The following is a 15,289-nucleotide window of genomic DNA, read 5'->3' as shown; positions in this document are numbered from 1 at the left end:
CAGGTAAATGTGGTCAAGTAGGAGGATACCTTTCTTCCATCCAGACCCAAGGCTCCACCCTTGGGTGTAGCACACTGAGAATACTGGGGCCTGAATCAGTATGCCCCAATTCACTCATAAACAGAGGTCCTAGGCATGAGAAGACAAGCTGAGAAGATCTCAGGGTACAGTCTCTAACTCCCCCACCTCCACTGGTTCAACTACTAACAGGAGAAATTATCACACCTTTGTCCTCAGTCTAGCTTCAGAGTTCTGACTCAGATTTTCCCTAGAGGAAGAACCAGGCTGAAAAACAGCCACAGAGAAATATACAGCATAAAAAAATACTCTCAAATGGAATCCCGAAAAAGATAAAAAGAATTACACATCATGGCAGAGTGGGATTTACCTCGGGAATGCAAAGTTGGTTTAAAATCCAAAAATCAGCTAACATAATATATCATGCTAATAGAATAAAGAAAAAACTACACAATCATCTGAATAGATGCTGAATTTAATATATTTAGATGATAGACAAAGATAATTTGACAAAATCCAACACACTTTCACAATAAAAACATTCAACTAACCAGAAATAGAAGGGAACTTCCTCAACCAGATAAAGAGCATCTACAGAAAACCCACAGTTAACACCACACTTAATGGTGTAGCTTCCCTCTAAGATCAGGAACAAGACAAACATGTCCACTCCCAGCAGTTCAAGTCAACATTCTATTGGACACTCTAGCCAGTGAACTTAGAAAAGAAATAAAAAGCATCTAGTAAGGGGGAGCCTGGATGGCTCAGTTGGTTAAGTGTCCAACTCTTGATTTCCACTCAGGCCATGATCTCAGGGTTGTAGGACTGAGCCCCACACGGGGTTCCCTGCTCAGCACAGTCTGCTTAAGATTCTCTCTCTCACTCTCCCCCAACCCACACGCACACATGTGCTCTCTAAATAAATAAATCTTAAAAAAAAGCATCCAGTAAGTAAAACTAAGTCTGTTTACAGAAGCCATATTGTATACAGAAAAACTTTAAAAATTCACTAAAAAACGATTAGAACTAAAAAATGAACTGGCAAGGTTGCAGAACACAAAACTCAACTGAATTTCCACATACTTGCAAAGAACAATCCAAAAAGGAATTTCTAAAAAATTAATTAAAAATTAATAGTATAATAGTATAAAAATAATACTTAGAAATGATTTAACAAAAGAGGTGTTAAACATATACTCTGAAAACTATAAAACACTGTTGAAATATTAAAAACTTCCGCTTGGCAAAAGACTCTTTAAGAAAAAAGACAAGAGCACAGGTCAAAGGAAGATAGTGGAGGAGTTGGAAGACCCTCAGTTTGCCTATCCTATGGATACCACTAGATAACTATCAAATCATCCTCAGTATCCTAGAACTCAACCTGAAGATTGGCAGAACAAAGTCCACAACCAAAGGTAGATTAGAGGTACAGAAAAAGGTAGTTGCAGTTTGGGAGAGAAACAGATCATGGTCTCTGATGGGGAGAGAGTAGCAGTTGTACAAAAGGGTGAGAAACAGACTATCACACAGGGGAGCCCACACGGGGAAGACATCCTCATAGCAACTGACTTAGAAAGTGGGGGCGGGGTGTGGCCTGGGTGGCCCAGTCATTAAGCATCTGCCTTAGGCTCAGGTGATGATCCCAGGGTCCTGGAATTGAGCCCTGCGTCAGACTCCCCGCTCTGTGGGGAGCCTACTTCTCCCTCTGCCTGCTTGTGCGCTTTCTCTCTCTCTCTCTCTCTCTCTCTCTCTCTGTTAAATAAATAAATAAATAAAATCTTTAAAAAAAAAAAAAGAAAGAAAGTGAGAAGGGCCCAATTTTGTGAGTTCTTGCAACCAGTGGGCTTAAAGCCTAAAGTTCTAAAGGTCAGCTGACTGGGAAGGGATAGAGCCCGGAGGGCATCGGGGCACTGGGACTGCCCTTGGGAGAGAAGGCAGGCAAACAGCCCATGGACATACAGCACAGAAACACCAAGGTACACAGTGGGGTGCACACAATGGGGAAGTTATTTGCTCATCTCAGTGCCTGTCGCAGACAGGCAGCATTCATTGAATGACCCCTCCAGAAAGAAAGAAACTGGCTGGTGTCATTTCCTTCTCCAGCCCCTCAGCATAAACAGAAAGCCACCTGTAGGAACCAGTACAGCACCAACACTCATCACCTAGCTTGCTTACACCAAGCCCCCTACCCTAGTGCTCCAGAAGAACCATCCTTCCCAGTCATGCTTCCCTCAGTCCAAGAAGACCAACCCAAAGACCCGCCCACACCATGCCTCCTGACTGTGGAGTCTTGCCAGGCCTCAGTTCCAGTGGTGGTGGCAACAGGTCTCATTTCACAAGTGGACCAGAGCATACCTAGTTAAAACATGCCACATTCAGGCCAGGGACCAAACACTACCCACAATAGACAAAGAAAGCATCTGCAGACAACTGGCCTGAAGGCAAGCATCCATGACACAACAGCAGAGTGGATGCAGTACACAATGGAGATACTCGTGAAAGCACCAGGCCCTAGGGAACAGGCGACACCACAGTGCAGGGCATTACAGGACCTCTTCTTCATAAGGCCATTACCCTCAAGAACAGGACACACAGCTGACCTTCCTAACACAGAGAAACAGGCAGAGACAGACAAAATGAGAAATAAGAGAGTGGAATTTGTCCTAAATGAAAAAACACGACACAGCCAGAGATCTAAGCGAAACAGATATAAGTAACATGCCTGCTGTAGAATTTAAAGCAATGATCATAAAAGTACACTCACTGGACTTGAGAAAAGAATGGAGGACATCAGTGAGACCATTGACACAGAGATAAGGAACAACAGCAGCGATAAAGGGCTCAGTAAATGAAATGAGAAACATTCCTGATGGAATCTGATAGAATGAATAGGCTGGAAGAAGCAGAAGAACGAATTAATGACCGAGAAGAGAGAGTAACAGAAAGTAATCAAACTTAACAAAAGAGAAAAAATAATTATGCAAAACAAGAACAGAAACAGGGAACTCAGTGACTCCATCAAACATAGTTACATTCGTATTACAGGAATCCTAGAAGAAGAACATAGAGAAAAGGGAGCAGAGAATTTATCTGAAGAAATAATAGCTAAAAACTTCCCTAATTGGGGGAAGAAATCAGTTTTCCAGAGCAGGGGCACAGAGAACTCCCAACAAAATCAACAAAAACATATCCACACCAAGATATATTGTAATTAAAATGGCAAAATACAGGGACACCTGGGTGGCTCAGTCAGTTAAACATCTGCCTTTGGCTCAAGGTCATGATCCCAGGGTCCTGGGATCGAGTTCTGCATCAGCATCCTTGCTCAGTGGGGAGCCTGCTTCTCCCTCTGCCTGCTGCTCCCCCTGTTCGTGCTTTCTAGCTCTGACAAAAAAAAATAAATATTAAAAAAAAAATAAAATGGCAAAATACAGTAATAAAGAAAAAATATTAAAAGCAACAAGCCAAGGGTGTCTGGGTGGCTCAGTGAGTTGAGCAACCAACTCTTGATTTAGGCTCAGGTCATAATCTCATGGTGCTGGCATCCAGCTCCGTGCCAGGCTCCGGGCTCAGCATGGAGTCTTCTGGCGATTCTCTCTCTCTCCCTCTCCCTCTGCCTCTCCTCCCGTTCACGCACTCACTCACTCTCTCTCAAATAAATAAATAAATAAATCTAAAAAAAAAAAAAAAAAGGCAGGAAGCCAAAAGAAGACAGTGACATACAAAGGAAACCCCACAAGGCCGTCAACAGATTTTTAAGCAGAAACTTTCCATGCCAGAAAGAAGTGGCCCAATATCTTCAAAGTGCTGAATGGGAAAAATATGCAACAAAGAATACTATATCCAGAATTCAGAAAAGAAGGAGAGATAAAAAGTTTCCCAAACAAAAACTGAAAGAGTTCATAACCAGTAAAGGCCCTGCAAGAAATATTAAAGGCAACTCTTTGAGTAAAAAGGAAAGACTGAAAGTGACAGTATGAAGTTAGAAAACACAAAAGCAGTAAAAATGAACATTTCTGTAAAAAATCAGTCAAGGAAATCACAAAATAAAAGGATGTAAATATGACACCATATACCTAAAACATGGGGAGGAGTAAAGAATGCCTTCAAACTTAAATGATCATGAACTTAATATACACTGCTATATGCAGATGTTATATACAAACCTAATGGTAACCACAAATCAAAAACTGTTAATATGCAAAGAAAGAAATCCAAATATATCACTGAAGAAAACCAGAAAACCATGACAGAAAGAGCAGAAAAAATCTTGAGAAACAACCTTAAAACAAGTAATAAAATGGTAATAAAAATATATCAATAACTACTTTGACGATAAATGGACTAAACACTCCAATCAAAAGAAACAGGGTGACAGAATGGATAAAAAACAAGACCCATCTATATGCTGCCTACAAAGGACTCATCTTAACCTAGAGAAACCTGCATATTTCAAGTGCGGGGATGGAGGAGCACCTGGGTGACGCAGCTGGTTAAGTGTCCAACTCCTGGTTTCGGCTCAGGTCATGATCTCAGGGTTGTGAGATCAAGCCTCACGTCAGGCTCTGCACTCAGTGTAGAGTCCCTTAAGACTCTCCAGGGGCGCCTGGGTGGCTCAGTTGGTTAAGCGTCTGCCTTTGGCTCAAGCCATGATCTCAGGGTCCTGGGATAGAGCCCCATGTTGGGTTCCCTACTCAGTGGGAATCTGCTTCTCCCTCTCCCTCTGCCCCTCTCCCCTGGTCATGGTCTCTCTCTCAAATAAATATATAAAAATCTTAAAAAAAAAAATCCTCTCACTCCATCTCCCTCTGCCCCTTCCCCCTGCACTCACTCTCTCTCAAATAAATAAATAACTTTTTAAAGTGAAGGGATGGAGAAATGTTCATCATGTAAATGGATGTCAAAAGAAAACTAGAGTAGCAATACCTGTAGCACACAAAATAAACTTTAAAACAAAGACTGTAGGGGAGCCTGGGTGGCTCAAATGCTTAAGTGTCTGACTCTTCATGAGGTCATGAAGGTCATGATCTTAGGGTCAAGAGACAGAGCCCTGGGTTGAGACACTGAGCCCTGCGTCAGACTCTCTCTCTCTTTCTCTCGATAAAAAACAAAACAAAAACTGTAATAAGAGACAAAGAATGACACTATATAATAAAGGGGACAAGCCAACAAGCAGATATAACTATTATAAATATTTATGCACCCAACATTAAGAGCACCTAAATACATGAAACAGTTAATAACAGAAATAAAGGAACTAATGGATAATAATACCAAGAGGACTTTAACACTCCACTTACATCAATGGACAAATCATCCAAACAGAAAATCAAAAAGGAAACAATGGCCTTGAATGACACACTGAACAAGAGGGATTTAAAAGAGATATTCTGAACATTCCATCCTAAAACAGAATATTCTTGTCAAGTGCACACGGAACATTCCCCAGAACAGATCACATACTAGACCACAAAACAAGCCTCAAAAAATTCCAGAAGATCAAAGTCATAGCAAGCATCTTTTCTGACCAGAATGCTATGAAACTTGAAGTCAACCAAAAGAAAAAATCTGGAAAGAGCACAAATACATGGAGGTTAAAGAATCTGCAACTAAACAATGAATGGATCAACCAGGAAATAAAAGAAGAAATTAAAAAGTTCATGGTAACAAATGAAAACACAACAGTTCAAAACCTCTGGGACACAGCAAAAGCGGTTCTAGGAAGAACCTTATAGCAATACAGACCTATCTCAAGAAGCAAGGAAAATCTCAAACAACCTAACCTTACACCTAAAGGAGCTAGAAAAAGAACAAAGCCTAAAAAACCAGCAAAAGGAAGGAAATAATAAAGATTAGAAATAAATTACATAGAAACTAAAAAAACAGATCAGATGAATGAAATGAGCAGCTGATTCTTTAAATCATAAAACTGATAAACCTCTAATCAGACTCTCTCTCAGATTTATCGACTTATCAAGAAAACAAGAGAAAAAAACCCAAATAAATAAAATCACCAGGGGCACCTGGCTGGTTCAGTCAGTAGTACATGCGACTCTTGATCCCAGGGTCGTGACTTCAAGCCCCATGTTGGGTGTTGAGCCTACTTAAGATAAATACATACATACAACACATACATAAAATAAAATCACAAACAAGAGAAGAGAAATAACAATAAACGCCACATAAATACAACTGTAAGAGATTATGAAAAACCATATGCCAAAAAATTGAGCAACCAAGAAGAAATGGATAAATTCCTAAAAACATATAACCTACCAAAACTGAAACAGAAAGAAACAGAAAATTTGAACATATTGATTATCAGCAAAGAAACTGAACTGTAATAAAAAAACTCCCAACAAACAAAAGTCCAGGACCAAATGGCTTCACAGGTGAATTATACCAAACATTTTAGAAAGTTAATACACCTATTCTCAAACTATTCCAAAAATAGAAAGATGGATAGCTTCCAAATTCATTATCTGAGGCCATCATTACCCTGATACCAAAACCAGATAAAGACACTACAAAAAAAGAGAATGACAGGGGGTGCCTGGGTGGCTCAGTCAGTTAAGCATCTGACTCTAATGGTTTCATTGTCTATCTCTTGGTTTCAGCTCAGGTCATGATCCGATCCTGAAATGGAGCTCCCCATCCGGCTCTGCACTCAATGGGGAGTCCGCCTGAAGATTCTCTCCCTGTGCCTCTCCCACCACTCAAAAGTATGCACTCTCTATAATAAAATAAATAAATCTTTTAAAAAAAAAGAACATGGATGTAAAAATCCTCAACAAAATACTAGCAAACTGAATCCAACAATACATTAAAAAAATTATTCACCACAATCAAGTAGGATTTTTTTTTCTGGGTGCTATGTGATTCAATATTCACAAGTCAATCAATGTGATACATCACATCAGTAAGAAAAAGGATAAGAAACATGACCATTTCAATAGACATAGAAAAAACACTGGACAAAGTACATCCATTCAGGATAAAAACCCTCAAGAAAGTAGGTGTAGAGGGAACATACCTCAACATAATTAAGGCCATATCTGAAAAACCCACAGCTAACACCATGGGGGAAAAACTGAGAGCCCTTCCGCTAAGGTCAAGAACAAAACAAGGATACCCACTCTCACCACTATTATTCAACATAGTACTGGAAGTCCTAGCCACAGCAATCAGACAACAAAAAAATATAAAAGGCATCCAAACTGATAAGGAGGAAGTAAAACTGTCACTATTTGCAAATGACATGACACTATACACAGAAAAATCTTAAAAATTCCACCAAAAAACAATTAGAAGTAATGAATTCAATAAAGTTGAAGGACACAAAATTAATAGAGAAATCTACTGCATTTCTATATGCTAATATTGAAGCAGCAGAAAAAGAAATTAAGAAAACAATTCCATTTTTGATTGCACCAAAAATAGTAAGATACCTAGGAATAAACCTAACCAAAGAGGTGAAAGACCTGTACTTTGAAAACTATAAAACACTGATGAAGGAAAATGAAGATGACACAAAGAAATGGAAAGACATTCCATGCTCATGGACTGGAAGAATACTGTTAAAATGTCTATACTACCCAAAGCAATCAAAATACCAACAGCATTTTTCACAGAACTAGAACAAAAAGTCCTAAAATTTGTATGGAGTCACAAAAGACCCCAAATAGCCAAAGGAATCTTGAAAAAGAAAGCAAAGCTGGAGGCATCACAATTCTAGACTTCAAATTATATTATAAAGTTGTAGTAATCAAAACAGTATGGTACTGCCATAAAAATAGACACAGATCAATGGAACAGAATAGAAAACCCAGAAATAAACCCACAATTATATATATGGCCAATTAATCTTTGACAAAGCAGTAAACAATATCTAATGGGAAAAAGTCTCTTCAACAAATGGTGCTGTTGGGAAAACTGGACAGCAACAAAAGAATGAAACTGGACCACCTTCTTATACCATACACAAAAATAAATTCAAAATGGATTAAAGACCTAAATGTGAGACCTGAAACCATAAAAATCCTAGAAGAGAAGACAGACGATAACTTCTCTGACATCAGCCAATGCAACCTTTTTTCTAGATAGGTCTCCTGAGGCAAGGGAAACAAAAGAAAAGATAAACTACTGGGACTACATCAGAATAAAAAGCTTTTGGAAGGAAACAACAAAACTCGAAATAAGTCAATCAGAGAAAGACATGTATCATATGACCTCACTGATATGAGGAATTCTTAATCTCAGGAAACAAACTGAGGGTTGCTGGAGTGGTGGGGGGTGGGAGGGATGGGGTGGCTGGGTGATAAACATTGGGGAGGGTATGTGCTATGGTGAGCGCTGTGAATTGTGCAAGACCGTGGAATCACGGATCTGTACCTCTGAAACAAATAATGCAATATATGTTAAAAAAGAAGAAGATAGCAGGAGGAGAAAAATGAAGGGTGGGAATTGGAGGGGGAGACGAACCATGAGAGACAATGGACTCTGAGAAACAAACTCAGGGTTCTAGAGGGGAGCGGGGAGGGGGGATGGGTTAGCCTGGTGATGGGGTGGGAAGCAACTGATGGAATGGGAGAAGATATTTGCAAATGACATATTGGATAAAGGGCTAGTACCCAGAATCCATAACAAATTCATCAAAATCAACATCCAAAACATAAACAATCTAATTTAAAAATGGGCAGAAGACATGAACACACATTTCTCCAAAGAAGACATACACATGGCCAAGAGACACATGAAAAGATGCTCAGTATCAGTCATCATCAGGGAAATGAAAATCAAAACCACAATGAGACGTCACTTCACACCTGTCAGAATGGCTAAAATCAAAAACTCAAGAAACAACAGATGGTGAGGATGTAAGGCAAGGGAAATCCTCACGCACTGTTGGTGGGAATGCAAACTGGTGCAGCCACTGTAGAAAACAGTATGGAGGTTCCTCAAAAAGTTAAAGGTAGAACTACCCTATGATCCAGCAATTGCACTACTGGTTATTTACCCAAAGAATACAAAAACATTAATTCAAAGGGATACACGCACCCCTATATTTATAGCAGCATTATTTACAACAGCCAAGATATAGAAGCAGCCCAAGTGTCCACTGATGGATGAATAAAATGTGGTGTGTATATATATATATATGTATACACACACACACACAATGGAATATTATTTAGCCATAAAAAGAATGAAATTGTGTAATTTCAAACAACATGGATGAAGGTAGACAGAATAATGCTAAATAAGTCAGTCAGAAAGGCATATGATTTCACTCATATGTTGAATTTAAGAAAGAAAACAAACGAGGAAGGGAAAAAATGAAAGAGACAAACCAAGAAACAGACTCTTAACTATAGAGAACAAACTGATGTTCACCAGAGGGGAGGGGGATTGGGGGATGGGTGAAATAGGTAATGGGAGGGAGGGAGATATTTACAGTCTCAAATTATGTCCCCAAAGGATGTTTGTTAATTACAAAGTGAAAGATTGGTAATTTTAGAGTAGAGAAATCTGGCAGACATTAGCTTACCCAAGTAATCTAAATTAATCAATTGTAATGGGACAGTTAAAAGACATGTGCCCTCCTGCCACTCCCTGAAAAGGCTCTATCATCACTTCTCTAGTACTCCTGCCTCAAGTGTGAGGCAACATTCAGTGGACTCCCAAATTGAGGGACTTGCTACAAAATAATTGTTCTAAGTATCAAAGTCATAAAAAATTTAAAAAAAGATTAAGTGACCCAGATTAAAGAAGATTAAGACTAAAGAAATTTAACTAAAAGCAACATATGATACCCGATTGGATCCTAGACCAGACAAAGGAAATCAATGGCAAATTTTTAAATGGTCATAGATTACAGTATTACATCAATGTTAATCCTGATTTTGATAACTATACTGTAGTTACATAAGAAACAGTTGTTTTTAGGAAGTACACAATGAAAAGTATATTCACCTAATCGTGAAATTCTCACAAAAAAAAATAGGAACACAAAATATTAACATCTGGGGAATTAATCTGGGCAAAGGGAATATGGAAACTGTTATTTAATATTTTTGTGACTTTTCTTAAATATGAAATAATTGCAAAATTAAAAATAAAATGAAAAACTAAATCTCATTTTGGAACCCAGCGATGAGAGGGAAGAAACTGATGGTCTTTCCTTCAAGCTCCCTCTTTATAGGAGATACTTTATAGCAAGTAAAAACGCTGAATATCCCCACTTTTAGGCCTAAATTAATTAACACGCTTCTACTACTTCCCACTTAGATGCTTCATAGGGCTAGTTAATGTGAGACACTCACATAGTTTCTTCATCAATGTCATTTTCTTCTGTGTTACTCGTTGCTGTGGAGCTGGCAGAGGAACTGCTGCCATCAAGGTGATTAACTTCATCTTCCCCAACAAGATCCAGATCCAGATCTCCATCTGAAAGTTCATGCTAGATCAAGGCAAAGAAACAAGACTTCTATCTCAAATGTTTTTACTCAGCTGATCATCTGATCCAGCCAATGGACCAAGCACCAAAGAACGTAATCCTCAGAATTCTCTGCTCCTGTGCAGAGGCAGCTGAGCCCTTTAGAGAAAATCACACAACCACATCTGGTTCCACTAATAACTTACCGCTACCATTTTCAGCTGGGCCTTCAATGTCTCTGGAAATGCTTCATATATTCCATGTTAGCTGCCAATAAGGCTCTTCACAGGGTAACATTTCAAATCATCACTCCTCTAGTCCTACCTAACCTCTAATATCCCCAAGGACATCATAAAATCATCACCTATCTGCACAGAAAAACACTGGTTATTAGTAAATACCCCCGAATTTTAGCTGCCCTACCTGCAAACCCCACCATTCCTTTAATTCATCCTATCATTGGTTAACTGCTTCACCTGAGTGCTCCACTCCAAACACTCTTATCTCCTTAGTTTGTCTTGTCAGTACCTTAACCTTACCTCTCTCTGCACTGGCTCCTTCATTTTAACACATACTTGAAGTCTCCCTTCTTAAAAATAACAATTACAAACAAAACAAAACAAAACAAAAAACATCATGTCTCTGCATCACTGTCTTACTTTAAACAATAATAATCACTTCTTGAATTCTCATTCTGGTTGTGGTTTAGCTGGGATAAAACCTAGCTGTCTCCCAAATCCTAAATCACTCTACCTACATACACAAAAAAACTTTACTAGTTTTAGTGAATGGAAATAGAACACATTTTATAATTCCACAATTTACATAGTTTCCAGAATACATCCTTTTATTTTGTAGAATGTACAGTTTTCTAACAATAAATTAATTTTAGAACCTTGCAACACTTTGATTCAACTTCTGACTTACTAATACTTACAGAAGAGCATACACTAGTAATGAAAATAAATGGACAAGACTTTTAGTACATTGATACATAGAGTATACATAGAGGACTCTATATACTCTATATTGGAAACCATAATCTTATTTCTCTTATAAAACACAAAATGAATCTAAAACAAGTCTATTATTACATGATAATTTTTTTAACTTAAGATTTATTTATTTTGAGAGAGAGAGAGAGCATGAGAGTGGGGGGAGGGACAGAAGGAGAGGAGAAAGAGAGTATCAAGCAGACTCCCCTCTGAGCATAGGGCCCAACGTGGGGAGATCATGACCTGAGCCGAAATCAAGAGTCAGACGCTTAACTAACTGAGCCACCCAGGAGCCCCTTACATGATAATCTTCATTCTGAATCTTCTCTTCCTCTTCTTCATCCTCTTTGACCTCTCGTATAGAAGCTGTAGTAGGACCATCCTGGAGAAGCATATCCGTGCATGACACAGACTTCTTAGCACGTGTCTCAAGAGTGTCATCATTTTGGGGGCTAAGATGATTATCTGGTGGTGACAAATCTCTTGATTTCTGAGTTCGAGACAACTCAATAGTAAGTCTCTTTTAAAATAATAACAGCACAAATAAACATGAGTCAAAAGCAGTGTTTCACTGGTACAGTGAAAAATATTTTAAGTAAAAAAATATATCCAGATGTTTTAAAACCATTTTTCAAACCACCTCTCTCTCACTCCCTCCTGGTTTTGCTTATGGAAAAATCTATGGCAAAAAAAAAAATTTGCCCCCTTTATTCTCATTCTTCTTCTCATATCCAGCCTAAGCTACCCATACAATTAGCAAACTATACGGTAAATACAAGCAGTTTTAAATAGTATACTTATCATGAAAATCTCTCCAAGTATGTATTCATTCATACTTTCCTCCCTCATCTATTAACCCACTCAGCACTTCCATCCTTGCACTCCATCTCAATTTCCACTGGCAGAAAGAAACATTCCTTACATAACTTAAGTTTATTACTCTAAGATAAAAATTCCTTAACTGATCCTCCCCAGGGCTCAATTCAGCAATAGTGAAAATTCAGGATGGGGTAATTTTCAATTACTCTAGAGCTTAGAATCCTTTAAATTCAAGATAGCATGGAAAAGAGGAATACTCAAATCACTGAGAGAAACACAAAGAGTTTACCTCAAACAAGAGCAGCACTGTCCAATACAGCTTTGTACAATGATAAAAATGTTCTATATCTGCAATGCCCAATACAAGCACTTGAAATGTGGCTAGTGCAACTAAAGAACTGAATTTTTAATTTTAATTAAGTTCACACGCCACACATGGCTAGTGGCTAATGAACCAAGAGTGCAAAATTAGAGGCTCAAAGGTGGTACGTAGATGGAGAATAAGGTAATTGGACTTTTCTACAAAATTACAAAAGAGGAATATCCAAAATCTAATTACAAATATAACAGGCCAGTAAGACTATGAATTTGAAACACTAAACCCATATGTTTTTTGCTTACCTCTTTAAGGTTATTTATTTGTTGGATATAGCTAGTTTGTGCAGCTTCCAGTTGGGTAATGTACCAATGCTGGTCCCGGCATTTTTGAAAGAAAGTTGGTGAACGAACCTGAAATCTTAAAAAAAAAGCTGCACATGAAACATGATCCAAACAGTAAAATATTATCAACTAAGCCTTGAATCTGTAACGATAAATTCTATAATTTTAAGTTTATTTGATTACATTACAAGGCTAAAATTCAAAATGAACTCAGAGCTGCTGGTATTAACCATTTATACATATAGTTTACAAATTATAATGACATAACATTCTGAAAACTTATCTTCAGGTCAGTTGTCTAAACACAAACTGTACTTTTCTATAGAAATAACATTACATATCATGGTTAAATTCCCAAACTACTAAAGCATATTTATTATAATAATCTAGATCAAATACCATGTTGATCACGAGTTGGGAAGAAGACCATGCCATGCAGGAAAGAGGAAGCTAATGCTTTCTTTCCCCCTTTCTTGCTTAGGTCAGACCCTACAAAAATAGGCAAAGTTTGTTTTAGACACTGCTCTTTTTCTTTCCCACTTTCATCTCATGTTCCTATATTTCTTAATCTCCAGTAAAAAAAAACCAAAACCCCCTTTAAAGGGTCAACTACCTGGGACTGCTTTACTGTTCCCCAAAGAGTTGCACGCTCTAAATAATCTATATTCCCAAGCCCTCCAGATGGCAGCTTAAAATCAGTTCTCCATACATCACAATATGGCATATTTCAGCGTGGGTTAGGGAAAAAAAACAAGTATATTAAAGGATTTTAACGGATAAATGATAGGATCTCAATCTATTCAGAGTTATCTGTACTTTTATTTTTTTTGGTGGGCAGCAAAGCACGGTTTATTGAGCAATAGCAAAGTGATAGTACAAAGCTCCCGAGGAGGGAGGGGACCTGAATGGGTTGCCTATCTGTACTTTTAAAACCCTAATACCTCCTAATGCAAAAAATCTCTACCTATTTTAGATAAGCGAACTTGTGCAGCTCTTATATATATATATATATAAAAATCTACAGCAATATGTAAAGAGGTTTCTAAAGAATGGAAGAGTCCCAAGAGGCAAGACTAACTTGGAAGCCTACAAGTCATCCTTCCAGTCTTGCCACCGTTATGTTAAATATCATTCTATTTCTTTGTAGGATTTTACAGCTAGTATAGGAATCTACTGACCATCTAGTTATCTGCAGCAGATAACGATTTTCAGGCAAAGATACTTATACTTTAGAGGATAGAAATTATTCACTCAACCATTATCCTAAGTGGATACTGCCCAGTCAGTATATATCAGTAAGACTTTCCAAAGGACATTATTATCTTTGAATAACTAATGAGCTATAGTCAATTATGAACATTACTGTTAGTAACTGTGTCATTAAAACAAAAGCAAGCATCAGGTAAAATTCCTTAACTTCCTCATTTAACAAAAGGAGAATCAAATACATACTTATTCATATGTAGTTATAGAAAAACCTTAAATAACTTTCTTTTTTTTTTTAAAGTATGTTCCACACCCAGTGTGGAGCCCAACTCGGGCTTAACTCATGACCCTGAGATCTAGACTTAAGCTAAAATCAAGAGTTGGACACTTAAGGGGCGCCTGGGTGGCTCACTGCCTTTGGCTCAGGTCATAATCCCAGGGTCCTAGGATCGAGCCCCACATTGGGCTTCCTGCTCAGCAGGAAGCCTGCTTCTCCCTCTCCCACTCCCCCTGCTTGTGTTCCCTCTCTCACTGTGTCTCTGTCAAATAAATAAATAAAAATCTTAAAAAAAAAAGTTGGACACTTAACTGACCGAGCCACCCAGCTGCCTTTTAAGTAACTTTCTAATAAGTACATGTAAATTCCATCAGAATCTTAAATTGAGGCTTAAATTTTCAGCAATCTCTCATTATGTAAATATTATGAGTAATAAGACAATTCAAAGCCTCCTCTCCACAAATCCTACAGCAATTTATCTTCTACTATTATAGCACTATCTTGTAAAATATATTGTTTTTATCTGCCCATTTCATCTTGAGTTTCCTGAGAACAAAACCAATGCCTTATTCTTTCTTAATATTAACCCAGTGCCATGCACAGACTCAGTAAATGTTGCTGAATAAATGATAATAAAACATCAAAATAGGGATCTGTTCCTGTCCTAATATTCAAGTCTACCAGGAAAAGTTTTGTTATAAATAGGGCTGGCTTAAATAGAGACTAGAAGTTGGGCTACATTGAATTAAAAAGGGAAACTCTATCGCACAGATTACCACCAAAAGATTCAACATGACTATGACTCCAATAAGAAGACTAAGGCTTTTGTAGGTTGGTCAAAGCGATGGCTGAATGATTTTGCAATCCTCTCTATGGTTA

At 38.0% G+C, this 15,289-nt stretch overlaps 1 protein-coding gene across 9 annotated transcripts in view; it reads right to left on the bottom strand.

Moving 5' to 3' along the window:
- Positions 1–15,289, bottom strand: part of TRIM37 (tripartite motif containing 37) — a 187,858-nt gene that overhangs the window by 64,420 nt on the left and 108,149 nt on the right. For all 9 annotated transcript variants that reach the window (XM_073879530.1, XM_073879528.1, XM_073879527.1 and 6 more), the window contains 3 exons: positions 12,889–13,003; positions 11,750–11,968; positions 10,341–10,477 (listed from right to left, as the gene is read on the bottom strand). In XM_073879530.1, coding sequence (XP_073735631.1) covers positions 10,341–10,477; positions 11,750–11,968; positions 12,889–13,003 — 471 coding nt within the window. The remainder of the gene's footprint in view (positions 1–10,340; positions 10,478–11,749; positions 11,969–12,888; positions 13,004–15,289) is intronic.

The sequence above is a fragment of the Callorhinus ursinus genome, unplaced genomic scaffold, assembly GCF_003265705.2.
Source record: "Callorhinus ursinus isolate GAN/ISIS: 27379988/994484 unplaced genomic scaffold, GSC_fseal_2.0 scaffold34, whole genome shotgun sequence".
Lineage (NCBI taxonomy): Eukaryota > Metazoa > Chordata > Mammalia > Carnivora > Otariidae > Callorhinus > Callorhinus ursinus.
Note: the sequence above shows the minus strand (reverse complement) of the source record. Positions and strands in the feature narration are given on the sequence as shown.